The sequence below is a fragment of the Hylobates moloch genome, unplaced genomic scaffold, assembly GCF_009828535.3.
Source record: "Hylobates moloch isolate HMO894 unplaced genomic scaffold, HMol_V3 SCAFFOLD_12, whole genome shotgun sequence".
In the NCBI taxonomy this organism is placed as follows: Eukaryota; Metazoa; Chordata; class Mammalia; order Primates; family Hylobatidae; genus Hylobates; species Hylobates moloch.
The window spans coordinates 36,682,714-36,706,530 of record NW_026652287.1 but is presented as its reverse complement, the minus strand read 5'-3'; the positions used below and the strand labels follow the sequence as shown (position 1 = coordinate 36,706,530).

The window sequence follows — 23,817 nt, the reverse complement described above, 5'->3', positions numbered from 1 at the left end:
TTGTTTGTTTGTTTGTTTTGAGATGGAGTATCACTCTGTTGCCCAGGCTGGAGTGAAGTGGCATGATCTCAGCTCACTGCAACCTCCACCTCCTGGTTTCAACTGATTCTCCTGCCTCAGCCTCTCAAGTAGCTGGGATTACAGGCTCCCACCACCACACATGCCTAGTTTTTTGTTTTGTTTTGTTTTGTTTTGTTTTTTGAGACAGTCTCGCTCTGTCACCCAGGCTGGAGTGTGGTGGCGCAATCTCAGCTCACTGCAAGCTCCGCCTCCTGGGTTCACGCCATTCCCCTGCCTCAGCCTCCCGAGTAGCTGGGACTACAGGCACCCGCCACCATGCCCAGCTAATTTTTTTGTATTTTTAGTAGAGACGGGGTTTCACCGTCTTAGCCAGGATGGTCTCAATCTCCTGACCTCGTGATCCACCCGCCTCAGCCTCCCAAAGTGCTGGGATTACAGGCGTGAGCCACCACGCCCGGCCCAGTTTTTTTGTATTTCTAGTAGAGACGGGTTTCACCATGTTGGCCAGGCTGGTCTTGAATTCTTGGCCTCAAGTGATCTGCCTGCCTCGGCTTCCCAAAGTGCTGGGATTACAGGTGTTTGCCACTGAGCCTGGTTTGGGGGTGGTTTGTTGTTTGGCTATAATAAGCTCAAACACGGAGATACAAAGGCCCAGTTCCATGTGTCCCAAGATAGGAAAGACTCCACAACTTAATTTGTGCTCTGGAGCTCCCCGCAGGATTAGGCTGAGGTTGGAACTTCACCTGAAGTCACCTCTTGCTCCTCTTCCCCTTTGCTGTCCTGTCTTCCCCACTCTTCCACTGGTTTCTCCTGGGGACATTTCTTTCTTTTTCTCTCTTTTTTTCTTTTTCTTTTTTTTTTTTTAAGATGGAGTTTCGCTCCTGTTGCCCAGGCTGGAGTGCAATGGAGCGATCTTAGCTCACCACAACCTCCGCCTCCCGGGTTCAAGCGATTCTCCTGCCTCAACCTCCCAAGTAGCTGGGATTCCAGGCATGTGCCACCATGCCCAGCTAATGTGTGTGTGTGTGTGTGTGTGTGTGTGTGTGTGTGTGTGTGTGTGTTTGCTAGAGACAGGGTTTCACCATGTTGGCCAGGCTGGTCTCAAACTCCTGACCTCAGGTGATCCACCTGCCTCAGCCTCCCAAAGTGCTGGGATTGCAGGCATGAGCCACTGCGCCCGGCCAGAACACTTCTTTAGTAAATCACTGGCATTTATATCTTGTCTCAGGCTCTGCTTCCAAGAGAAGCTGATGCTTCAAATTTTTTCATCTCCAACCAGAACCCCGGGAGGTCAGGGTCTGGCTCCCCCATTCTCCCTCTCCACTCTTTCTTGCTCCTCTCCTGCATTCAGAAGGCATAACCACCTTCCAGTCTCCCCAAACAACAGGGAGCCATCTACTGGGGTCGGGGACATGTAAAAACATCCATGAGTCTCTGAAGGAAGCAGCAAGCAGCTTGTTTGCCGTGGCCAGCAGCAAAAGAAGCCCCCCAACCATACCACCCCGGAGGGGGATCATAAGGAGGCTAGGTAGGCAAAGTTAAGGCAGTTGCATGTCAGCAGCACTTCAGGAGGCAGGTGGGGTTGGAGGTTGTCTCCGATCCTGTGTCTGCGGTAGGAGGGGCTCTGCTGATAGTTCCCTTTCCTCCCCCAAGGAGCTTCTCTCCACCCCCACCAGTTCTCAGTCTCTGTAAATCCCAGAATCCATCACCACGGATCCTCCAGCAGGTCCCACAGCCGGCTGCTGCTGGAGTCAGATAAGTCAGCGGAGAAGATGCTGGGGGGTGGGGGACCAGAACCCAGAGGAGGACCCCCGCTCAGGGCCTCCAGCCAGTCCAGGGAGTCCGTGGGGTCCCTGGGAGAAGGGGAGGAGGAGTTCGTGGGAGACGGGAGTGAAGAGGAGAAAACAGATGAGAGGCCTTCAGAGTCCGGGGAGGGGGACAGCACGTCGAAGGAGCCAGGGAAGTCCAGGGGAATAGGGGGCAGGGGGTCTGCGGGATAAAGAATGGTACGTGAGCTTGGAAAGTCAGGGGTCCGGGCGCCAGCCCCCCATACCCCATTTCCAGGATCCAGTTCCCCCGCTGACGCCTCCCTTGGACGCAGGAGTCCGGAACCTCAGCCCCCACCTCCCCTAAATCTAGGAGTTTGGATCCTACCGCCAGGCTCCACCTGATCCTCCAGGATGTCATCGATGTCCCGGTTCGGAAGCAACTGCGGATGGAGAAATCTGGCGTGAACTCGGGACTCCGACCTGGACCTGACTGGAGAACCCTAGCCGGATTCAACACACACCCTCTTACCTGCGCCCTCCGGATCGCTTCCTGCAGCTCCTCCTCCAGAGTCAGAGTCGCTGAGCCCGGCGCTGAGGAAGGGGTCAGGGCTGGAGCTGCAACAGGAGCCGGAGTGGGAGTTGGAGCCAGAGCCGTCCCCGGGGTATCCGCGGCACGTGGAAGAGGTGGCCTGTGAGATGCTGCGCTGGGCTTGACCTAGAACAGCCAAGAGGGCGAGCTCCCATAAGCCAAGCCCACAGGGCGCCACAGGGCGCAACCCTACCCACTCGCAACGTGTGGCTCCACCCCTTGATCCTGTCGCGACCCCTCGCTCATCAACCCCTCCCTTTGGCCTCGCCCCCTTTCTTTTATTGGCTCCTCTTCTCTAAAGATCCGCCCCCTGTTGCCCTGAACCACGCCCTCTCGCCTCAAGGCTTCCCACCGCTGGTCCCCGCCCCCACACTTCATTGGCTAGTTTTTTCGACACCCCGCCCCGGCCCACTTTGCTTTCTCTTCATTGGTCCACACGCGCATAGCCCCGCCCTCACCGAGCCCTGACGCCGGGCGGCTGCCAGGGCCTTGGGTCTGAGGCGCGGCCAGGGAGCACCCGCGGGACTGTCCTCGCGCCGCGGCTTCGGCCGCTCGCGGGGCGGGGCGCCGCCGCGCATGCGCTCCAGGAGCATAGACTTGGTCCCCGACACTGGGAGGCCCCGCAGGCGCAGCTGCTGCCGGAGCTCTGAGACCTGGGGAGGGGGTGGGTGGGAAGAGGCAGTGCTGGGCGGGCTCCCGGGCGCAGGCAGGAGCTGGACAGGATATTTGGAAACCGAGAAAGGAGGCACTGGGGGTCCGGACTCCTGGGACCCTAAAACAGGACGGGACTGGGTACCCGATCTCCTGGATTTCCAGAGGGCAGAGGCTGCGGGGTTGGAATTCTGGGACCCCACCGAAGGAGAGAGCCAGCCTGCAAAGTTACACCCCAAACTCACCGTCAGCTCCTCCAGTTTAAGGGTCTGAAGTTCCAACTTGTGTGGAGGGGGCGAGGAGCTAGGGACTCCTGGTGGGCAGGGAGTGAGGGGAGAGGGCTTCATCCTGGTGATAATCGTGAGGGGTGAACAAAGGTTAGAGAGGTAGAGGGGGAAAAGGCGTTCTGGGGTCCTCAAAGACGGGGGGCTGGGGAAGATGCAGAAAAGTGTGGGCCCAGAATTCTGGGTCGCCAAGGGCGCAAACATGGGGCTAGATTTCTGTGCATGGGGGAGGAGGAACTAGGGGTTCAGACTCGGGTCTGAAGGGCGAAGGGAGGGGCTGGGATCCTGGACTCTTAAACCCTGGGAGAGGAGAGGGTTGGGGGCCCGAATCCCCTAATCTTGGACTCGAGGTTTGAGGGAGGAGGATGCTGGGACCTGAATTTCTGGGTCCTGGGAGAACAGAAGCGGGTGTCATACCTAGGATGTGGCTGCTGCGAGTCTGTCTCTTCCCACAGAGGTGGCCCAGGAGGACCCAGGGCGGACCCCTCGGCTTGGGGGTCTGCCCTGGATCCCTGTCTCGGCTCTGGGGGCATGTACTGGTGGTATGTCAAGGTCCCCCTGGGCTTGGACTCCCTCCAACGTTGGGAGATCTTGGGAGACGCCTGAAAGGGCAGGTGTGATGTGCTAGGCTTCAGCGCGGCTCCCACCTTCCTGCCCCAGGGCTACATGCAAAGTATGGAGTCAGCTCCATGCCACCGAAGAGGAGCAAAAATGGCAGCAGCAGCAAGGGAGACAAAGGCTAGGCTCTCAGAGGGACCTCTCCCTCCGGTTGAGACTCACCTTCTTTGGGGACCTCCAAGGAGGACAATATTCTGGCTCGGGGAGCAGGACCCCAGGGCTGAAGAGGAAAGGCGCCGTGCCCGAGGGCAAGGCCGGGGCCAGAGGAGGGCCTGAGGCTGAGATCCACGGGTCCGGATCCGAGACTGCAGAGACGGTGAAGGACCCTGAGAGGCCTGCAGGCAGCAAGCCAGGCCAGGAGGAGCAAGGCTGTGTGGAAAGCGGGGACCCAGGGTGCGGGAGGGCAGGCCAGGGAGCAAGAGACTTGAGTGCTGGGAGATGGGTGCCTGAACTCCTGGATCTGAGGGCGGAGGTGTGGCGGGGCTCTGGTTGTTACATTCTCAAGTAAAGCAGGAATTTTCTATCACAAAGGGGTGTGGTAGCTGAGGATCACAGATGTCTGAGGTTTTGCTAGGATAGGGGTGGGGCCTGCACTCCTGGTTCTTGGGGAGAGGGAGAGGCTGAAAGTTACATCCAGGCCGGCCGCGGTGGCTCACGCCTGTAATCCCAGCACTTTGGGAGACTGAGGCAGGCGGATCACTTGAGGTCAGGAGTTCAAGACCAGCCTGGCCAACGTGGTGAAACCCCGTCCCTACTAACAATACAAAAATTAGCCAGGCATGGTGGTGCGTGCCTGTAATCTCAGCTACTCAGGAGGCTGAGGCAGGAGAATCGCTTGAACCTGGGAGGTAGAGGTTGCAGTGAACTTAGATTGAGCCATGACACTCCAGCCTGGCGACAGAGCAAGACTCCATCTCAAAAAAAAAAAAGCTACATCCAGAGCTTCTCATGTATACCAAATGTGGAGACCGGGATGCCTGTCTTCTCCAAAGAAGCAGGATCCAAACTCAAGCATCTCATTAGGGTGGAGAAGCAGGAAGCAGAGCTCCTAGGGGTGGGGTGGCCAGAGACCTGGACCCCTAGATCCTTGGCAAAGGACAGGATGGGATTTTGGTCTGTCCCAGGGGATGGAGACTGAGCTGCAGGAACTAATGAGGGCTATCTGGCAGCTGTATTCCAGGATATCCCAATGGGGAGGCGGGGGTCACCATACCCTCCCGTTTGGGGCCCACACTTACTCTGCTCCTGATTCCGTCTGTGGATCCGAAGCTGGAGGACTGTGGAGGGAGGAGGGAGGTGGGAGGAGGAAGGCGGGAAGGGAGTGTCCAGGAGCCTGGCCTGGCAGGCGGGTGGGAGCTGCAGTTGTTGGCGGGATATGCGTGCCCAGCCCCCTTACACAGCCTGTGCAGGCGGGTGGGCGGGCAGCAGGCTCCCTTCCTCGGGCCTCCCGCCTGCTCCCTGCCAGCGCAGCGCCGCGGGCCAGCGCCATTCTGGGGCTACGAGCCAGCCAGCGTGCAGGCAGGAGGCAGCCCTGCCCCTAGCTCCACCTGCCCCCTCCATGAGCAAGCGTGTGCCCACCCCACCCCCTGCGCAATCGCCATCTTGGCAGCCTGGCCCCTTTGCACCTCGCCTCCCTTTATCCATGCACTCCTGCTACTTTCTGTGCTATCTCGGGGCCTTCCCACAGTCAACACTCTCCACATATCCACATTTTAAGTATGCATCTCTCTGGACTCTAGTTTTGCACACATGCCATTTTTGTGCACTTGCATGTTTTTGCACACTCTTCATCCTTGACTCACTCTGCCTCAGCATCCATGTTAACGCTGTTTTTTCCTTTTTTTAATTTGTTTTATTTTTTTAGAGGTAAGGTCTCGCTCTGTAGCCCGGGCTGGAGTGCAGGGGTGCGATCATAGCTCACTGCAGCCTTGAACTCCTGGGCTCAACCCATCCTCCCACCTCAGTCTCCTGAGTACCTGGGACTACAGGTGTGCACCGCCACACCTAGCTAAATAGGTTTTGTTTTTTAATTTTTTGTAGAGACAGGGTCTTGCTGTGTTGCCCAGGATGAATGTTAACAATCTTTTTTTGGGGGGGGGGGCAGAGTTTCGTTCTTGTCGCCCAGGCTGGAGTGCAATGGCGCGATCTCGGCTCACCGCAACCTCTGCCTCCCGGGTTCAAGCCATTCTCCTGCCTCAGCCTCCCGTGTAGCTGGGATTACAGGCATGCGCCACCATGCCGGCTAATTTTGTATTTTTTAGTAGAGACGGGGTTTCTCCATGTTGGTCAGGCTGGTCTTGAACTCCCGACCTCAGGTGATCCGCCTGCCTCGGCCTCCCAAAGTGCTGGGATTACAGGCGTGAACCACCGCGCCTAGTCCTCTTTTTTTTTTTTTGAGACAGAGTCTTGCTCTGTCACCCAGGCTTGAGGACAATGTCACGATCTCGGTTCACTGCAACCTCTGCCTCCCAGGTTCAAGCGATTTTCCTGCCTTAGCCTCCCAAGTAGCTGGGATTACAGGTGCTCACCACCACACCCAGCTAATTTTTTTTTTTTTTTTTTTTGAGACAGAGTGTCTCTCTGTCACCCAGGCTGGAGTGCAGTGGCGTGATCTCGGCTCACTGCAACCTCCACCTCCTGGGTTCAAGCAATTCTCCTGCCTCAGCCTCCCCAGTAGCTGGGACTACAGGCGCATGCCACCATGCCTGGCTAATTTTTTGTATTTTAGTAGAGATGGGGTTTCACCGTGTTGCCCAGGCTGGTCTCGAACTCCTGAGCTCAGGCAATCTGCCCACCTCAGCCTCGCAAAGTGCTAGGACTACAGGCGTCAGCCACCTTGCCCGGCATCATTTTTTTGTATTTTTAGTAGAGACAGGGTTTCGCCATGTTGGCCAGGCTGGTCTTGAGCTCCTGACCTCAGGTGATCCACCTGCCTTGGCCTCCCGAAGTGCTGGGATTACAGGCATGAGCTACCGTGCCCCGCCTGGATGAATGTTAACTATCTTATGTGCAGTCAGGGTTTGTCCCCCAGTTTGGGAGCAAGGATCTCTCTTTGCACATTTCTGCTCTGCTCTGGACATATGCGCCTTTTTGTACACTCCTTGCTCTTTGATTTCTGGTGTCTTTGTACCCATCCAACCACATAGGCACACTCACGTGCACACTCAAGTACCCTTTGCCTTCTTAGGAACTGATCTGTAGTTCGAAACACTTGCACAATTTTTTTTTTTTTTTTTTTTTTTGAGATGGAGTTTGGCTCTTGTTGCCCAGGCTGGAGTGCAAATGGCGTGATCTCGGCTCACCACAACCTCCTCCTCTCGGGTTCAAGCTATTCTCCCGCCTCAGCCTCCCAAGTAGCTGGGATTACAGGCATGTGCCACCATGCCCAACTATACTTGCAGACTTTTTGCCTGCCCTGGGAACTAAAACAAGACCTTTGACACTTTCACAGCTTGACAGCTCATTGTCCCCTCACCCAAACTCCCACACTGGTCCTCTGAAGTCCCTCCTCTGCTCTTCTGCCCCTGCATGTGTGCCAGTGTAAGCTTTTGTTTCTCTTCAGTGCTTGAACCCTCTGCACGCCTACCTCTGGCCTCCAATCCCCATTGCTCCCCCCGTGAGCGTGGTACTAGCCATTTGCACACTCGTTGATCCACCACAGCTGGACCCCTGTGCTTGGGCTTCCCTTACGCAACATGACCTTTTGCACAAAAAACACAGGCCTCATGGGTCCTACCACCCCTCCCTTCCCACCCCAGAGTACAGCATTCTCAGGATCCCATCCCCCACACATGAAGACAGCCCTCTCTCACCAGATCGGAACTTGGAGCGAATGATTTGGGAACGCTGGGAGGAAGCCGCCAGGGTCATTGCCAAGGCCGGGATGGGGACCTGGACGGAGAGGGGGCAGGGTAGGGGCCCCATAGAGGGCTGGCTCAGAGTGGAGGTCAGGAGGCTGCCCCTGAGAGTGAATTCAGCAGGGAAAGCGCCCGAGGGAGGTGGGAATAGGAGCAGCCTTGGGCCCTAACTTCCGGATCCCAGGGGCTGTAGAGGAGGGGGCTGCAGATCCGGACACCTTGCTCTGAGAGAGGAGGAAGCTGGGGACCCAGCCCCCTGGTCTGAAAGACAGGGGCTGAGGGCCTCAACTCTGGGATCCTGGGAGGGGAGGGACCTGGAATCTGGGACTCCTGAGTGCTGAGGAGGAAGGGATTGTGGGTTGGGACCCCTGTGTCTAGGAAAGGGAGGAAGCAGCAGGGCCTGGAGTCTGGAATCTTGAAGGAGAAGGAGGTTAAGGGCTGGAACTCAATACTCTAAGGAGATGAGAATCCAAGATCCTGGGTGGAGAGGGGAACAGAGCCCTGACAGGTTTCTGAATAGAAGGGTCCCTGTGACCTGCATCTGAGAAGGAGTGAGTAGGGTGTCAGCCACCAGGGCCTCTGGGGAAGGGACTGGGACCAGAGAGGGGATAGAACCGTTGAGGAGTGCGCCTCCCACCCCCCCCCTCCCCGCCCCGTCCACCCCAGGGGCTTCTCACCAGGTGGGCTCGGCGAAGCTGTGCTCTGGGGCGGGTTGAGTCTAGAGGCCGAGGCTGGACACCACAGGCTCCGCCCCACCAGCCTGGAACCGCCTCCAACCCACCTTCCTGGGGTGTGACGGGAGCCCCGCCGGGGACCCTGAGATGGGGCGGGAGCACTCGCTGGGAGGGCCTGAGCCGTCCTGGGGGGATGCTGGGGGGTGGGAGGGGGGAAGTCAGGGTTCCCCGGCTCGCTTCTCCTGCACGTCCTGGGGCTGTGGGGTCGGGTGGAGCGGTGGCAGGCCGACTGACAGAAGCAGGTGCCTGGAGAGGGGCGCCGGGTGAGCAGCAGCGGCAGGTGGTCGTGTCCCGGCCCTACCGGCAGGTGCCACCTGTCGCCTACTTTTTCCCTGACGCAGCAACTGGAGTCAAGTTCAGGGGAGTGAAAAGTTCAAACTGGGGCCCAGATTCCTGGATCCAAGCTAGGAGACAGATGGGGACCTGGAGTCCTGGGTTTGAAGAAAAAGAGGCAGGGGCCTCTGGGGTGTTGGGAACAGGGACAGAGGTGTTGGGATTCGGCGGTGTGCACGGCAGGCAAAAAGGTCCAGAGGGGTCTGGGGACTCAGATTCCTGGGTCTGAGGGAGGAGGGGGCTGGAGTATGGATTTGGGGGGGTGTCGAAGGGAGACATCGCTGGTTCCCACTGGAAGGACTGAGGGCCTTATAATCGGCAGAGCAAGCTTAGGGCCGTGTTCTGAGGGGTGTGGGAGGCTCCTGTGCTCTTGGGTTGGATTACATGCAAAAGGGCGAGCCAAGGCCGTGGCTATAAATACCTCCTCAGACTCGGCAGGGGCCCAGACAAGGGCCCTGCAACCTTGTTCTGCAGAAAATCATCATTAGCGCCCCTGAGTCTTAACAACAATCGAGGCGCTGCCGATACCACAGATACCTTTATTGCTCCCTGGCATTCACATCCTAAGCCCATGCTCCCACCGTCCCATCCGCTACTTCCCGAAAACGCAATCTCCCAACATTCCACGCGGGATAAGAACTACAACTCCCAGAAAGCTCTGCGCTCAGGCGGGCTCCTGTCAGTAGAAGCCCGTGACATTTCAAGGTTCGCGCGCTCGTTTGATATTGGTTCTCAAGGAGACGTGGCCACGGGAGGCCCATGGCGATAATTGGCTGGCAGCTCCTGCTGCTCAAGATCCCAGAGGAGGCGGCGGAGCCTACGGAGTTCACGGTGCAAGGCGTCGTCCGTCACTGGACCAGTGAGGCGCAGGCGCGAGCTCCCCAGGGGGAGGATGAGGGGCGGGTGCGAGGAGAAGCTTTCGAAGATGTCCCCTGTGAGGCCAAAGAAGGCGCGGTTAGAGTCTGAAAGTGGGAGTGAGGTAGTTTGCATCGGAGAGAGCCGAGGCTGCGTCACACCCAAAGGAAGAAAACTACAAACCCCAGCAACTCATGGGGCGGGGTCCGTTCACACTCTACTCTAGGAGCCCCTGGGCATGATGGAAGTTGTAGTTCACACGATGGAAGGCCACCGTTGCCTGGGAAACGGCTTCCCAAATCCCTGAGAAAGAGCTGGGAACTTGCCTTACAGATTCCTAAAGGTGGAGGAGTCAAGTTCAGGGGAGTGAAAGTCCCGAGACCTGGACTCCTAGGGGTGGTGGGTGGGTGGCTGGTGGAGGGAATGGACTAGGGATGCGAACCCCAGAGAATAAAGGGAGCTGGGGGCTTGAACTCCTGTATCTTGACGGGGGAAGGGGCTGGGTCCTGCACTTATGTCCTAGTGGAGGGGAATCTGGGGTTAGAAGGAAACTGGGGATCTGGATTCCAAGATCCTGAGAAAAGAAGAAAGGTGCGGTGGTTCACGCCTGTAATCCCAGCACTTTGGGAGGCCGAGGCGGGCGGATCACGAGGTCAGGAGTTCGAGACCAGCCTGGCCAACACGGTGAAACCCCCGTCTCTACTAAAGATACAAAAAATTAGCCAGGCATGGTGGCGCGCACCTGTAATCCTAGCTACTCGGGAGGCTGAGGCAGGAGAATCGCTTGAACCCGGCAGGCAGAGGTTGCAGTGAGCCGAGATCGCGCCATTGCACTCCAGCCTGAGTGACAGGGCGAGACTCCGTCTCAAAAAAAAAAAAAGAAGAAGAAAGCTGACAGCCCCAATGCTGTATCCCATTGCTCCTCACCTGTGTCCACAGCCTCCCGCTCTGCAGGGGGAGGGTCCCACGCGGCTGATGGCCCGCGGCCAGGGCCCAGCTGGTAGTGGCTGAGCAGATGGTGCAGCTGGGCGGGGGTCAAGGTGGGGTGGTCGGTTCTTAGGCTGCTCCATGAAGCCTGGTGGGAAGACCAGGTGAGAGGTTGATGGTCATTATGGGGCAGTCGAGAGATGAAATGGAAGGGCTTCCATAAGGGGAGCGGGTGTGGCGGGAAGATAATGGCATCTCTGCAGTGTCTTCCGGGCACTGTGAAGTCTGTTTATCACTAAAGTGATGGTGGGGAAGGGTGTGCTCCCAGCAATTTTTAAAAATGTGATTTGCCTCAGGATAACTGAGGAGACAGGAAATGAGTGGGGTGGAAATAAATAAGATTGGCCATTCGTTTATATTATTGAATCTGGTGATGGTACTTGGGGATTTTTTGTTGTTGTTGTCCTTAAAGAGACAGGGCCTCATTCTGTTGCCCAGGCTGGAGTGCAGTGGCGCGATCATGGCTTGCTGCAGTTTCAAACTCCTGGGCTCAAGTGATCCTTGGCCCCAGCCTCCAGAGTAGCTGAGACTACAGGCACACACCACCACACCTGGTTAATTTTTTGTAGAGACGGGACCTCACTGTGCTGCCCAGGCTGGTCTCAAGCTTCTCAAAGTGCTAGGATTACAGGCATGAGCCACTGCGCCCAGTTGGGATTCATTATTCTATGGTGGCCACTCTATATCTGTTTTACAATGTCTACACCTGCTGTAGCTGACGTCAGAACCATCAATGTGCTTAGCATCAGAGACTCCACCTAGACTGCCTGAGTTCAAAAATCCCAGGTGGGTCACTTATTACCTTCCAGCAGGTCACCATCCCCTAGTCTCCTCATCCCTAAATTTGGAGAACAAGAACTATCTAATAGAGTTGGTATGAGGATGCAATATGGCAAAATTGTAAAGTACTTGGAACGCTGCATGGTTTAAATGCAGTTTAAATGCATGGTAAACTTTCTTATTGTTTTGAGACAGGGTCTTGCTTTGTCACCCATGCTAGAGTGCAGTGGCATGACTGTGGCTCACTGCAGCCTCAACCTCCTGGGCTCAAGCAGTCCTTCCACCTCTGCTTCTGGAGTGGCTGGGACCACAGATGTGTGCCAGCACACCTGGCTAATTTTTAAAATTTTCGGTATAGATGGTGTCTCCCGTATGTTGCCAACTGGGTCAAACTCCTGGGCTCAAGCAGTCCTCCCACCTTGGCCTCCCAAAATCCTGGCATTACAGGCATGAGCCACTACGCCCAGCCCATTATAAACATTTGATATAAATAAATAAATGTCTATGGGGGACAGTTTTTGTAAGATATTTAAAAAGAAAGGAAAATAAAAATAATTGAAATTGGCCAGGCACGGTGGCTCACACCTGTAATCCCAGCACTTTGGGAGGCCAAGGCAGGCGAATCCCCTGAGGTCAGGAGTTCAAGACCAGTCTGCCCAACAAGGCGAAACCCTGTCTCTACTAAAATTACAAAAATTAGCTGGGCATGGTAGCGCATGCCTGTTATCCCAGCTACTCAGGAGGCTGTGGCAGGAGAATCGCTTGAACCCAGGAGGCGGAGGTTGGAATGAGCCGAGATCATGCCATTGCACTCCAGCCTGGGTGACAGAGTGAGACTCCGTCTCAAAAAAAAAAAAAAAAAAGGGAAAAATAAGTGAAATCAAGCGAACTGTCCTACCTGATTCTGTTTCCTCATCCGAAAAATAGTCACCTGCTTCGATGGGGCTTTGTCAGCATTAAACTAGAAGTGCTAAACAGTGTGCCTGGCAGGTAGTTCATGTTCAATGAATGTTTTAATCATCATGTTCCGGCCGGGCGCGGTGGCTCACGCTTGTAATCCCAGCACTTTGGGAGGCCGAGGCGGGCGGATCAAGAGGTCAGGAGATCAAGACCACGGTGAAACCCCGTCTCTACTAAAATTACAAAAAAAATTAGCCGGGCATGGTGGCGGGCGCCTGAGGCAGGAGAAGGTGGAACCGGAGGCGGAGTCATGACCGAGACCCCCACTGCACTCACCTGGCGACAGACGAGACCCGAAAAATCATCATGTTCCTTGGTCTCATACCACACTTTCTGACTCAGCATGTCTGAGTGAGGGACCCTGGAAACTTTTTTTTTTTTTCTGGAGACGGGGTCTCACTCTGTCGCCCCGGCTGGAGTGCAATGGTGCAATCTTGGCTCACTGCAGCTTCTGCCTCCCAGGTTCCAGCGATTCTCCTCCCTCAGCCTCCAGAGTAACCGGGATTACAGGCACGCGCCACCAAGCCTGGCTAATTTTTGTATTTTTAGTAGAGACAGGGTTTCGCCATGTTGGCCAGGCTGGTCTCAAACTCCTGGCCTCAAGTGATCCACCTACTTAGGCCTCCCAAAGTGTTGGGATTATAGGCGTGAGCCACTGCGCCTGGCCTGGAAACTATTTTTAATAAGTTCCACCAGGATTCAGACACAGCTGAGTTTAGTCATTGTTGGTGCTGGCTTCCTTCTACCTGCCAATGTGTTACCTACAGTGTCTGAGCTGGGGCTGGGGATGGCATAGGGTTCAAGGGGAGCTCCAACGGTGAGCAGAATATAGAAGGTGGCTGAGGGGGGTTGAGGAGTCAGAGGTCAGGGGTCAGGTACAGCTGACCAGCAGTCACCTTGAGCAGGGAAGTGCGGGGCACACAGAGCAGGTTCACAGCCATGGAGAGTTTCCGGAAGAACTCAGTGGCAATGTCGCCCAGCCCAGCTCCCTGTAGCCAGTCCAAGACAAGGTCCAGGTTGGTTCGGATTTGAACAGCTCGGGACCATTGATAGAAAGGCCGGCCTTGACCTGTGGGCATTAAAGGTATGAGAGGCAGTTGGTTGGCTGGACTCTGTCCTCCTGCCTCCCAGACTGTTCGTATCCTTCAGCCTGGGATCTGGAGCTTGTTCTCCAGGGTACCCAAAGGTAAGGCTTGAGCCCGTGGTGTGTCTAATTTGACCTGAGTCTCAGTGGCTCCTGTCTTTACCTCCCTGACAGCTCCCAGCCAACCTTCACCTCGTTCCATCAGCGAGTTGAGAAGGGATGCGTTGGAGAAGAAGAACAAGTAGCCAAAAGTCTGAGACACGAGGTCAGGGTGCAGCTCGCACTGGCTGGTCAGCTCCAAGGCTGCCTGGAACACGCCCAGGGTAGGTCTCAATCCTGGAGGCATGGCCCCCAGCTCCGCACCAGGCCCCGGCAGCTCTGCACCAGCTGTGAAAGGGTTACTATCCAGGAGAGCAGGCAGCGTTGAATACAGAGTCTGAGGAAATAGAGAAGTGGAAACAAGTGATTGGACTACAACTCCCAGGAAGCTTCAGGGTAATAGAGCATGAAGATAGTGGGGAGCTCCACCAAAGTCTTCTGGGAGTTGTAGTCCATTCTACAGTCAACACTCAAAGGGCCTCCATGAGCAAATCCCTACTTGGTAGAAGGGTGTATAAGTTTCTTGAGTATTTTAAGATCACCTCTTGTGCATTGTGGGACTTGTAGTTCTCAGCAGAGAGCTCAAGGAGGACAAAGGATACTGGACAAAGAGTTCCCTTTCAGTCAAAGAATTATTCATCCCGAATTCCCGAAGGAAAGAAAAAGAATGGAGAGTCAGGAAGTGGGAGTGGGATGGCAGTTTGCCAGTGGAAAATGAGATCAGGCCAAGGACAGGAAATGAGGTCAGAAACAGAAGAAATAAACGCACACTTGGCAGGAATGTACAGGAAGTGAAGGAGGAAAAGGCTTCACAATCCAGCCTGCTAGAGGAACTTAGAGACTGATAGTTATCTGTCCCAAAAGATCCTCTCTCATTCTTGCACATAGGGCATCAGGGCCCACCATAAGCCAGAAACCCTGAGAATGCCAAGAAGCGGTGTTAAGGTCAAGGGTAGTGGTGGGGAAACTGGGGCAGAAAGCAGGTCCTTCCAGGAAGGGCACTCAGAGAAAAAGATCTGTCGTTCTGAAAGGGAAGTGAATTCAGAGCTGTAGGAAGTGAGGTCAGCAAGCGAAGGACGTGGGGCCTGATGAAAGAGGATCTTCAGTTTAAATCACAGTTCCTGGCACTATTTGATCTCTAGCTATCTATCAATCATTTATCTATCTATTATATATGAAACTTAACAGTGACTGAAGAGTAGACTTAGAAAGTGGGAGATTCAGAAGGTGCTAATGGTGATGTTACCAGGTAGTGAGGTCAGCCTGTCAGAAGTGGTGATGATTACTTTTTTTTTTAATTTTGTTTTATTTTATTTTACTTTTTTGAGATGGAGTCTGTCTCTGTCACCCTGGAGTGCAGTGGTGTGATTTCAGCTCACTGCAACCTCCGCCTCCTGGGTTCAAGCGATTCTTCTCCCTCAGCCTCCTGAGTAGGTGGGATTACACGCACGCGCTACCATACCCAGCTAATTTTTGTATTTTTAGTAGAGACGGGGTTTCACCATGTTGGTCAGTCTGGTCTCAAACTCCTGACCTCGCAATCTGCCCACCTTGGCCTCCCAAAGTGCTGGGATTAGAGGCATGAGCCAGTGCATCTGGCTTTATTTTATTTTTTTGAGACAGAGTCTCGCTCCATCTCCCGGGCTGGAGTGCAGTGTCATGAAGTAGTCTTGGCTCACTGCAACATTCACCTCCCAGGTTCAAGTGATTCTTGTGCCTCAGCCTCTCCAATAGCTGAGATTATAGGCGCAGGCCACCATGCCTGGCTAATTTTGTATTTTTAGTAGAGATGGGGTTTCACCATGTTGGCCAGGCTGATCTCAAACTCCTGACCTCAAGTGATCCACCCACCTCAACCTCCCAAAGTGCCGGAATTACAGATGTGAGCCACTGCGTTTGCCCAGGTGATGATTACAAAGGAAAAGAAGCCGGAAGGCAGGAAGTGATGTAAGCTCAAATAAGTGGTGTCAGAACAGCAAAGTCCTTGGGTGAGATGGGATGTCATGTCAGAGAAGCAGAAAATCTTGAGTCAAATAGTGACATCAGAGCCACACAGTGTAGTTCAAACAAGAAGTGATGTTACCACAAACAGGAAGTGATATTACGTGAAACAGGAAGTGACGCTATGTCAAACAGGAAGCAAGAGGCAAGGGCCAACCTTGGTGAGGTAGTAGACAGACTGCTGGAAGGTACACATGATGACCTCATCCAGGAGGGCCATGGCCTCATCACATAATTCCAAGTCATTGCAGAGCTGTGGGTCTGAGGACAGGCTTGGGGTTAAGAGGGAGAACCAGAAGTCGGCAGCCAGGAGCCCAGGTCCCCAGGTGCAGGGCATGATGGGAGACTTGGACAAGCCTGAGCCTGGGTCAGAGCTCACCCTCTTGGTCAGCCTCCTTCTCCATTTCCAGCACCTTCTCCTGCACAAAGCTAAGCAGCTCCGTGGTGTTGGCCATCCACAGCATGAGTGGCCGCAGCTCCACAGACACAGCTTCAGGAGTTAGGGGCACCTCGGGGACCCCCTCAGGGTGGCTTGAAAAAGAGGAAGGAATTTGTGATCCCTGCCCAACCCTCATCATAGTTTACAAACCCCAAGATCTAAGTCTAAGTGGGACAGCAAGACCAACCCCCATTGCGCAGCTGGAAAAGAAGCAGAAACTTGCACTGAGACATGCATGGGGTGAACACAGAACTAGATGCAAAACCCAACCCCTGCATCCCTCCAGACCGCTCTGCTCAGAATTTCTCTTACTTTTCTGGCTGACGGTCTCCAATTTCCTTAATCTTTTCCTGTGGAACAGTAAGATCAGAATCAAGGTGAGGGGGATCCACTGAGGGGCTTAAGAGTTAATACTCTGGTTTTTCTAGAAGCACAATTCTCATAGAGACTGGTCCTACTTTTCTTAGAGATGGGGTCTCACTATGTTGCCCCGGGTGGTCTCCAACTCCTGAGCTCAAATGATCCTCCCACCTTGGCCTCCCAAAGAACTAGGATTACAGGCATGAGCCACTGCAACCAGCCTTCACTCTTCATACAGATTCTTTTTTTTTTTTTTGAGATGGAGTTTCCCTGTTGTTGCCCAGGCTGGGGTGCAATGGCTCAATTTTGGCTCACTGCAACCTCTGCCTCCCAGGTTCAAGCGATTCTCCTGCCTCAGCCTCCCAAGTAGCTGGGATTGCAGGCATGTGCCACCACGCCCAGCTAATTTTTTGTATTTTTAGTAGAGACAGGGTTTCACCATGTTAGCCAGATGGTCTCGATCTCCCGACTTCAGGTGATCTGCCTGCCTTGGCCTCCCAAAGTGCTGGGATTACAGGCATGAGCCACCACGCCTGGCTCTTGAGACAAATTCAAATCCCACAAGCTTTAGAATGGTCTCTCCTTAACTTTTTAAAACACACACACCCTATGGTTATGCGTGGTCTAGCTCCTTCAGGTCCTCTTCTCCAATTTTTTCCCCCAAGAAACTCCTTAAACCTCTCTGGTTAGGCCCTAGCTCAATAGGATGGAACGTTTCCCCGATTCTGAATGGTTTCTTTCTGGAACTTCCATCTGTAGGTCCAGTGGCTTTGTGCTTCCTCGCCTCCAAGAATGAACTCGCTCACTGCTATCCAAGCTCCAAGCCCAATGGGCTGCGGTGAATTCTCACACTGATCTCTCTCAACTTCACATCCAGTGGGATCTCTCCCCCACTATCTCCCATAATGGTTTCTTCCTAAGGTGAGTTCGTGCTTAGGTGAGCTCTCCTAAGGTGAGTTTGGGCTTCCCTTTAAGTGCAATGGATCTACATCTCCCAGCATTCTATGGGGGGGGGGGGGCTTGCTTAATAACCCCAAAACGCCAGGTGTGGTGGCTCACACCTGTAATCCCAGCGCTTTGGGAGGCCGAGGCGGGTGAACCACGAGGTCAGGAGTTCCGGACAAGCCTGGCTGGCCAATATGGTGAAACCCCATCTTACTAAAAATACAAAAAATTAGCTGGGCGTGCTGGCAGGCGCCTGCAATCCCAGCTACTCGGGAGGCTGAGGCAAAAGAATCATTTGAACCCCGGAGGCAGAAAAAAAAAACAAAAAACAAAACAAAAAAACCCCAAAACCTCAAATCCTTCCCGAGGCGTCATGGGAACAGTAGTTTCATCCAGCTCAGCTATGAAAAGGGTTGAAGGTGGGGCGGGGAGGCTGGAGAAGGGACTTGGGGCGCTGGTGGGGTTGGACGGCGATTGGGGGGCGCTCACCCAGACGGCCTCCTTGATGAGCCGGGCCAGGCGGCCCAGCAGTCTCGGCAGGTGGCCCAGCTCCAGCTCACGGGCGGAATGCTGCACGCACAGCGCCAGCAGCGTGGCGGGCCCGAGGGGCGGCAGGTCTCCCGCGCCGGCGGCTGCAGCGCGCACGATCTCGCCCAGCAGTGCCTCCTCCTCGCGCGGCCGGAAGCGCAGGACTGGCTCACGGCCGTCCAGGTAGGCGGCCAGTGCCTCGCCGCGCTCCTGCAGGCCGCGGCCGCACAGGCGACAGGAGAAGGCCCAGCCAGGGCCCGGCGGCGTGGCCCCGGGGCGCGCGGGCAGCCACGGCGGCCTCGCAGGCCCCGAGCCCCCAGTGCGGGGGTCCTTGTACATGAACAGGAAGTGCTCGCCCAGCCCCAGGAGGTCGCCCGGGTGCAGCTCAGCCTCCCGCAGCAGGAGGCACCCGTTGTGCGTGACTGGGGCGCCCCGGGACGGGCGCACCATGGCCGGGTGCTCAGGGCCCGCGCGCACTGTGCAGTGACGCGGCAGGATGTCCGGGGCGTTGAGGAAGGTGTCCACATAGGGAGCTGGGGACCCGCAGCGGCCCGACGAGTTCCCACCTCGACCAAACACGTGCTGCTCTCTCGTCATCACATACACCACAAAGTCCTGGAGGGGAAACGAGGATGCACTAAGGACATCAGTTCAGTACAGATCTTCAGATCTGTTTTCTCTGTTTTCTACAACAACTCTCCTATTCCCACCAACTTTTTTTTCTTTTTTCTTTTTTTTAGATGGAGTCTCGCTCTGTCCTCCAGGCTGGAGTCCAGTGGCACGATCTCTGCTCACTGCAACCTCTGCCTCCTGAGTTCAAGCAATTCTCCTGCCTCAGTCTGTTGAGTAGCTGGGATTACAGGCACCCACCACCACACCCGGCTAATTTTTGTATTTTTAGTAGAGAAAGGTTTTCACCATGTTGACCAGGCTGGTCTTAAACTCCTGATCTCAGGTGATCCACCTACCTCGGCCTCCCAAAGTGCTGGGATTACAGGCATGAACTGTCGCGCCCGGCCCCCCACCGACTTTGAATAAACACTCCAAGGAGATCTGGGATCTCAAAGGACTCTCTAAGCACCCCCACCGCCACTGAGTGGACTCTTCCCAGGTACTTTGTATGGTGGATGGTCCCATAATGCCCATCCCGAAGACCAGCTATGTACAAGAAGACCCCCCCTTTTTTTTTGAGACAGAGTCACGCTCTGTTGCCAGGCTGGAGTGCAGTGGCACGACCTCCCTCTCCCGGGTTCAAGCGATTCTCATGCCTCAGCCTCCCGAGTAGTTGAGACTACAGGCGTGCACCACCACGCCCAGCTAATTTTTGTATTTTTAGTAGGGACAGGGTCACCATGTTGGCCAGGATGGTCTCGATCTCTTGACCTTGTGATCCGCCTGCCTTGGCCTCCTAAAGTGCTGGGATTACAGGCGTGAGCCACCGCACCCAGCTGGAGACCCATTTCTTAATGTGGGCTCTACCATTTCTTACCCTCAAGCATTAGATGCTTCCAAGGAGATCCCAATTTCTAAAATGAAATGTCCAGCTACCCTCACCCTCAAAGAATGGACCTTTCCAAGGAAATCTCCTTTTCCCCATCCCTGGTCCCACCTGTCCATTATTTCACCCCCACCCCACCATGATAAAGGCTTCCAGATTTATTTCCCCTTCCAATAACAGTTTTTCTCAATATTCCTAAAGCAATGAATGGGTACTTTTAAAGAGATTCCCTTGGATGGGGCATAGTGGCTGACACCTGCAATCCCAACACTTTGGGAGGCTGAAGCAGGCGAATCACCTGAGGTCAAGAGTTCAAGACCAGACATGGTGAAACCTGTCTCTACTAAAAATACAAAAATTAGTCAGGCATGGCGGTGCATGACTGTAGTCCCAGCTACTTGGGAGGCTGAGGCACAAGAATCGCTTGAACCCAGGAGGCAGAGGTTGCAATGAGCCAAGATCACACTACTGCACTCCAGCCTGGGCAACAGAGTGAGACTCAAAAAAAAGAGGCCAGGAGCAGTGGAGACCAAGGCGGGCGGATCACCTGAGGTAGGGAGTTTGAGACCAGCCTGACCAACATGGAGAAATCCTCTCTCTACTAAAAATACAAAATTAGCCGCGCAAGGCAAGGTGGCTCATGCCTATACTCCCAGCTACTCGGGAGGCTGAGGCAGGAAAATCGCTTGAACCTGGGAGGTGGAGGTTGCAGTGAGCCGAGATCATGCCATTGCACTCCAGCCTGGGCAACAAGAGCAAAATTCTGTCTCAAAAAAAAAAAAAGAGAGAGGTTCCCTTGGAACAAAAGTTTCCTCCAATTTCTTCTTCCCCTGAGTGCGCACTTCTAAGGAGACCCCCTTTCTACAGTGGACTTACCCATTTCCCACACCATGATGATCTCACTTCCAAAGAGACATACTCCTACAATGGACTCACCTAGTACTCCCACTCCCCTAACGGAGGATTTCAAAGAGATAATCCCCCTTCCATCAATGGATGTTCTTAATATTCCAGTCCCCAAAAAGGGCATCTCCAAAAGGATCTCCATATGGTGGGCTCTTCTGGTCACTCCACGTATAAATAAATGCCTTCACGGACAACCTTTTCTTACCATGGAGTGTTCCATCTCATTTATCAAATGAAGACAGGCATTCCAGAAGACCTCGTCCTAAAAAATGGACTCTCATCTCCATTCCATAAATGTAGAACCACTCAATCTGACCCCCTTCCGTTCACCAACCATGTCTGAGACAACAGGCATCTTGACATGAATAGATCCCCCTTCTACACTAAATTCTACCATTACCCCTACCCCATGAATGGATGTTTCCAAAAAGACTCCTACCTCCAAAAGATTTGCTCATCTACCCTTGTAGAAAAATGGGCCTTTCCAGTCTTACCACCTTCTGAAGGTAGAATCTCCCATTCTTCATTCCTGTCTGAAGGAATGGGACGACCCAAAATAAAAGCCCTCTTTCTACAATGGGCTCTCCTGCTCCCTAACCCAGGAAGGGATGCTTTCTCGGCACCTACAATGAACTTTCACATCACAGCCACTCCATGAATCGACAAACCCAAATGAATTCCTACAATAGATTCACCTGGTATTCCTGCCTCCAAGGAATGAACAATTCAAATGAAACCTCTTTTTTTCTCTCTTTTTTTTTTTTTTTCTTTTTTTGAGACAGGGTCTCTCACTCTGTCATCATACTGGAGTGCAGTGGCATTATCTTGGTTCACTGCAGACTTGCAGACTCCACCTCCTGGGCTCAAGTGATCCTCCTACCTCAGCCTCTCAAGTAGCTAGAATTACAGGCCTACACCACCACACCTGGCTAATTTTTGTTTTTCGTTGTTGTTGTTGTTGTTTTTAAGATGGAGTCTCGCTCTGTTGCCCAGGCTGGAGTGCAGTGGTGCGATCTCCGCTCACTGCAAGCTCCGCCTCCTGGCTTCATGTCATTCTTCTGCCTTAGCCTCTTGAGTAGCTGGGACTACAGGTGCCACCTCGCCCAGCTAATTTTTGTATTTTTAGTAGAGACGGGGTTTCTTTTTTTTTTTTTTTTGAGACGGAGTCTCGCTCTTTCACCCAGGCTGGAGTGCAGTGGCGCGATCTCGGCTCACTGCAGGCTCCGCCCCCCGGGGCTCACGCCATTCTCCTGCCTCAGCCTCCCTTGTAGCTGGGACTACAGGCGCCTGCCACCTCGCCCGGCTAATTTTTTGTATTTTTAGTAGAGACAGGGTTTCACCGTGTTAGCCAGGATAGTCTCGATCTCCTGACCGTGATCCGCCCGCCTCGGCCTCCCAAAGTGCTGGGATTACAGGCGTGAGCCACCGCGCCCGGCAAGAGACGGGGTTTCACCGTGTTAGCCAGGATGGTCTCGATCTCATGACCTCGTGATCTGCCTGCCTCAGCCTCCCAAAGTGCTGCGATTACAGGCATGAGCCACCGCACCTGTTTTTCGTTTTTTATACAGATGAACTGCCACCTGGAAGAATACAGGCTGGGATTACAGGCATGAGCCACCGCACCTGTTTTTCGTTTTTTATACAGACGAACTGCCACCTGGAAGAATATGTCCTTCCAATTTGACCACCTTCCCAAAAGAGACCCTCGTGTTCTCCAGCCTTGTCCAGAGGAATGGCTGTTATGATATATGCAATCCTCTTACTACAGTGAGCTCTCCCCATCTCCTTGCCCCCACAAGGAGGAATGAATTCTTCCATACAAGCTCTTTCCTGAAGAGAGTCTTATCTTCTCACCCATATACACAGTCAAGCTGCCTAACCCAACTGGATCTTTCTGTGACCGTAAAAATGGAACTGTCGAATAAGCTACACCACCTTCTTTTTGTTTTTCATTTTTTATACAGACAAGGTTTTGCCATTGGTCCCAGCTGTACTTGTTGAGCTTGGCTGTACCATTGTTAACCATCGGTTGGCCACACCATAAGGATAATTCAATCGATATCTGCTCCTTAATGAATATTTCCAATAACACATTACTCACTCTCCCTGCTGGAGTGCAGTGGTGTGATCACAGCTTACTACGGCCTAGACCTCCCTGGGCTCAGGGGATCCTCCTGCCTCAGCCTCCTGAGTAACTGACACTACAGATAGGTGCCACTACATCTGGGTAATTTTTCGTCCTTTTTTGTAGAGACGAGATTTCACTGTTGCCCAGGCTGGTCCCAAACTTCTAGTCTCAAGTGATCCTCCTGTTTCGGCTTCCCAAAGTGCTGGGATTACAGGAGTGAGCCACTGTGCCCAGACAACATGTTACATTTCTATTAATGCAGTAACTTCCCACTGATCCTCAACCACCAATCCTTTCTTTCTCTTTTGTACCAATCAAGTTCTATTGGTACCCAGCTATGTAAAATAGATAGAAGGATCAATACCACCTGCCTCCATCAATAGTGGTCAAATTGTTCCAATGTAAAGCATCACCTTCTAAAAATGGGTCAGTGCTGGCCAGGCGCGGTGGCTCACACCTGTAATCCCAGCACTTTGGGAGGCCGAGGCAGGTGGATCACTTGAGGTCAGGAGTTCAGAGACCAGCCTGGCCAACATGGTGACACCCTGTCTCTACTAAAAATGCAAAATTTAGCTGGGCATCGTGGCAGGTGCCTATAATCCCAGCTACTCAGGAGGCCGAGGCAGGAGAATTGCTTGAATGTGGGAGGCAGAGGTTGTAGTGAGCCAAGATCGCACCACTGCAGTCCGGCTGGGTGACAGAGTGAGACTCCGTCTCAAAAAAAAAAAAAAAAAAAAAAAAACAGGAGAGTCGGGGGAGCCAGTGCACTCCTATGAAGAAAACACAGGCTTATCCAGAACATGGTCCCTAAGCCGGGCGCGGTGGCTCACGCTTGTAATCCCAGCACTTTGGGAGGCCGAGGCGGGCGGATCACGAGGTCAGGAGATCGAGACCACGGTGAAACCCCGTCTCTACCAAAAATACAAAAAATTAGCCGGGCGTGGTGGCGGGCGCCTGTAGTCCCAGCTACTCGGAGAGGCTGAGGCAGGAGAATGGCGTGAGCCCGGGAGGCGGAGGTTGCAGTAAGCCGAGATCGTGCCACTGCACTCCAGCTCGGGCGACAGAGCAAGACTCCGTCTCAAAAAAAAAAAAAAAAAAAAAAAAAAACAAAACAGAACATGGTCCCAGGCACCAAACGACTTCCCTGCCCTAGAAGGTGGACTCCCGTTACTCCTTCTCAAGAAATAGATTCAAGAAATAGATATTTCCAAGGCGATCTTTCTTTTAAAAAAATTTTTATTTAAAAAAAATTTTAGGCTGGGCGCGGTGGGTTATGCCAGTAATCCCAGCACTTTGGGAGGCCGAGGCAGGCGGATCATGAGGTCAGGAGATCGAGACCATCCTGGCTAAACGGTGAAACCTCGTCTCTACTAAAAATACAAAAAAATTAG

At 53.8% G+C, this 23,817-nt stretch overlaps 2 protein-coding genes and 1 long non-coding RNA gene across 4 annotated transcripts in view; 1 reads left to right on the top strand and 2 right to left on the bottom strand.

The window, feature by feature from the left end:
- Positions 1-7,823, bottom strand: MAMSTR (MEF2 activating motif and SAP domain containing transcriptional regulator). 2 transcript variants are annotated; one of them, XM_032169257.2, is made up of 9 exons: positions 7,745-7,823; positions 5,171-5,209; positions 4,095-4,237; positions 3,732-3,916; positions 3,276-3,378; positions 2,838-3,032; positions 2,320-2,505; positions 2,176-2,230; positions 1-2,010 (listed from the first exon to the last, which is right to left on the bottom strand). In XM_032169257.2, exons 1-9 carry the CDS (start codon positions 7,800-7,802, stop codon positions 1,727-1,729), a joined length of 1,248 nt encoding a protein of 415 aa, XP_032025148.1. In that variant the 5' UTR covers positions 7,803-7,823; the 3' UTR covers positions 1-1,726. The 2 variants fall into 2 exon arrangements, with proteins under 2 accessions (XP_032025148.1, XP_058281476.1); XM_058425493.1 differs by having other exon boundaries at positions 4,095-4,267; positions 7,745-7,807.
- Positions 7,824-9,375: 1,552 nt separating this feature from the next.
- RASIP1 (Ras interacting protein 1) overlaps positions 9,376-23,817 on the bottom strand; it is a 21,039-nt gene continuing 6,597 nt past the window's right edge. The window contains exons 5-12 of the mRNA XM_032169251.2: positions 17,856-18,509; positions 16,374-16,411; positions 16,002-16,153; positions 15,780-15,883; positions 13,715-13,958; positions 13,335-13,507; positions 10,639-10,786; positions 9,376-9,788 (exon numbers count right to left, since the gene is read on the bottom strand). Coding sequence (XP_032025142.1) covers positions 9,589-9,788; positions 10,639-10,786; positions 13,335-13,507; positions 13,715-13,958; positions 15,780-15,883; positions 16,002-16,153; positions 16,374-16,411; positions 17,856-18,509 — 1,713 coding nt within the window. The 3' untranslated portion in view covers positions 9,376-9,588. The remainder of the gene's footprint in view (positions 9,789-10,638; positions 10,787-13,334; positions 13,508-13,714; positions 13,959-15,779; positions 15,884-16,001; positions 16,154-16,373; positions 16,412-17,855; positions 18,510-23,817) is intronic.
- On the top strand, positions 9,629-17,282 carry LOC131380806 (uncharacterized). Its single transcript, XR_009209036.1, has 3 exons — positions 9,629-9,715; positions 13,697-13,845; positions 17,181-17,282. It is a non-coding gene; the product is annotated as an uncharacterized LOC131380806 (long non-coding RNA).